General features: G+C 39.7%; 1 protein-coding gene across 5 annotated transcripts in view; it reads left to right on the top strand.

Annotated features, from left to right (window-relative positions):
• Positions 1-2,014, top strand: part of rasgrf2a (Ras protein-specific guanine nucleotide-releasing factor 2a) — a 47,507-nt gene that overhangs the window by 37,113 nt on the left and 8,380 nt on the right. For 2 of the 5 annotated variants that reach the window (XM_017432282.3, XM_017432280.3), the window contains 3 exons: positions 95-124; positions 349-452; positions 1,181-1,265. In XM_017432282.3, the coding sequence (XP_017287771.1) occupies positions 95-124; positions 349-452; positions 1,181-1,265 (219 nt within the window). Of the gene's footprint in view, positions 1-94; positions 125-213; positions 453-1,180; positions 1,266-2,014 lie in introns of those variants that run through there. The other 3 variants (XM_017432283.3, XM_017432281.3, XM_017432284.2) reach the window with 2 other exon arrangements.

Genomic DNA, 2,014 nt, shown 5'->3' with positions numbered 1-2,014 from the left:
GGGGGGGGGGGGGTCTGAATACTTCAGCAGTTGTACCTAAAACTGAAGGTTTTTTATGAAGCTCAAAAGGATTTATTTTCTGGTTGTGGAACAGAAAAGCTGCCCTCTCCTCCACTTCATTGTGGTAAGACTGATGTTCTTGTTGTGACCCCCTAAGTATAAAAAAAACACACCAGCTGTAGTAACTGTTGTGATTTCTGTCACTTTCTTCAGCTGAAGGTGTTTCCTAAACGTGTGGAGTCGTGTCTGTGGTATTTTGTACAACTCTGTAGTTTTGTGGGAATCTAATCGTCGTGTTCTCTACATTCAGCTTGTGTGTGTGTGTCTTTTTTGTGCGTGTTTTTTAAGGCGGAGAGTCCAAAGGTGGAGTGCTTCGAGTCTCTGTCGGCCATGGAGATAGCAGAACAGATCTCACTGCTGGATTACATTGTGTTCAGGAGTATTCCCTACGAGTGAGTGATGTTTCACTCAGTCTGTGAGCCCTGAATGTGCTCGTCACATTTAACACGGCTAAATAGTTTATTGACTTAATTATTCACCTTTTATTCCCAAAACTCCTGAAGCTAATTTGTATGTCTCTGAATATATACGCTTATGAAGTGCTTTAAAATCCATATTTTTAAGAATTATTTGAAACGTTTCCCCCATTTACCTTCATTCATGTAGTATTTTATGTCATCCATTACTATCAGTTACATTAAAAATTTCATTTAAATTCCAGGTTGTGAGGCAACAAAATAAACAATAAATAATAGATAAAATACCAATGGAGGTGAATACTTTTGCATCCCTCTGTATTCAGGTAAAATCATTTATGAACTCATCAAAACTCACTCATCTTTTATTCCCCAAAGTCCTCAAGTTAATTTTCACATCTTGTGGAATTTCAGTGTGTCACATGACCGATCGTCCAACTCTTTGTGATTTTAAGTCTCATTGGTGATTTAAACCCTCTGCCTGGCTGATTTCTGGCCTGCTCCTGCAGACTGTATCAATTCATGCATGTGATATACAGTTAATTCTTTATCACACGTCTGATACGTGCAAAAATCAAAGGACTCGTCCCTTTAAGCTGCACTACCAGCAGGGAGAGTATTTGAACAGAATTGGATAAAAAGTATAAGAAGCAGGTGGCAAATCGGGTTTCTGACTGCTTGACTTTTTGTTTGCTGTCCTGCAGGGAGTTTCTGGGTCAGGGCTGGATGAAGGTGGATAAAACGGAAAGAACTCCATACATCATGAAGACCAGCCAGCACTTTAACGATGTAAGAACCAACCAACAATCGTATTAGTTTTACTTCTGTTCACTTGGCACATGAAGCATAAAATACAGAATTTAAACAGAAACAACACAAAATAGGCAGACTACGAGTTTATAAATCAGCTGGTAGCGTAGCACGTGATTTAAAAATGAACACTGAGCCAAAGTGAGCAAACAAGATAACTGGATAGAAGCAAATAAGATGCACTTCTGCCTACTTTGAGATGGTGGTAAAACACTAAAAGGGACCTTTTAGTGGCTTATAAACTCAGTCTGCCTGTACCTGTCACTAAGATCCATAATCCTTTAACTTTCATGCTTCATATGCTTTCTATTTAAACATGAGAAAGGCTCCACAGAGAACACAACATGAACCCAAAGAAAAACGTTAAATAGATTTTAGCTTTTCTTAGACAGCTTACTTTAAAAAAATAAATCAATAAAAAAATGTACAATTTTAATATTCACTCAACCTACACATAAAAATACAAACCTAAAAAAATACAGGGAATAAGACAGTCACATCTTGATTGGTAGAAAAACAAATAAATTCAGTTAAGATGTATTAAGGGTGCCGATGCCAGCGCTCTGAAGCAACCTTATTATCCATCCATCCATCCATTGTCTTCCGCTTATCCGGGGTCGGGTCGCGGGGGCAGCAGCCTAAGCAGGGAGACCCAGACTTCCCTCTCCCCAGCCACTTGGGCCAGCTCCTCCGGGGGAATCCCAAGGCGTTCCCAGGCCAGCCGAGAA

The sequence above is a fragment of the Kryptolebias marmoratus genome, linkage group LG14 (assembly GCF_001649575.2).
Source record: "Kryptolebias marmoratus isolate JLee-2015 linkage group LG14, ASM164957v2, whole genome shotgun sequence".
In the NCBI taxonomy this organism is placed as follows: Eukaryota; Metazoa; Chordata; class Actinopteri; order Cyprinodontiformes; family Rivulidae; genus Kryptolebias; species Kryptolebias marmoratus.
This window is presented reverse-complemented; position numbering and strand designations above follow the sequence as displayed.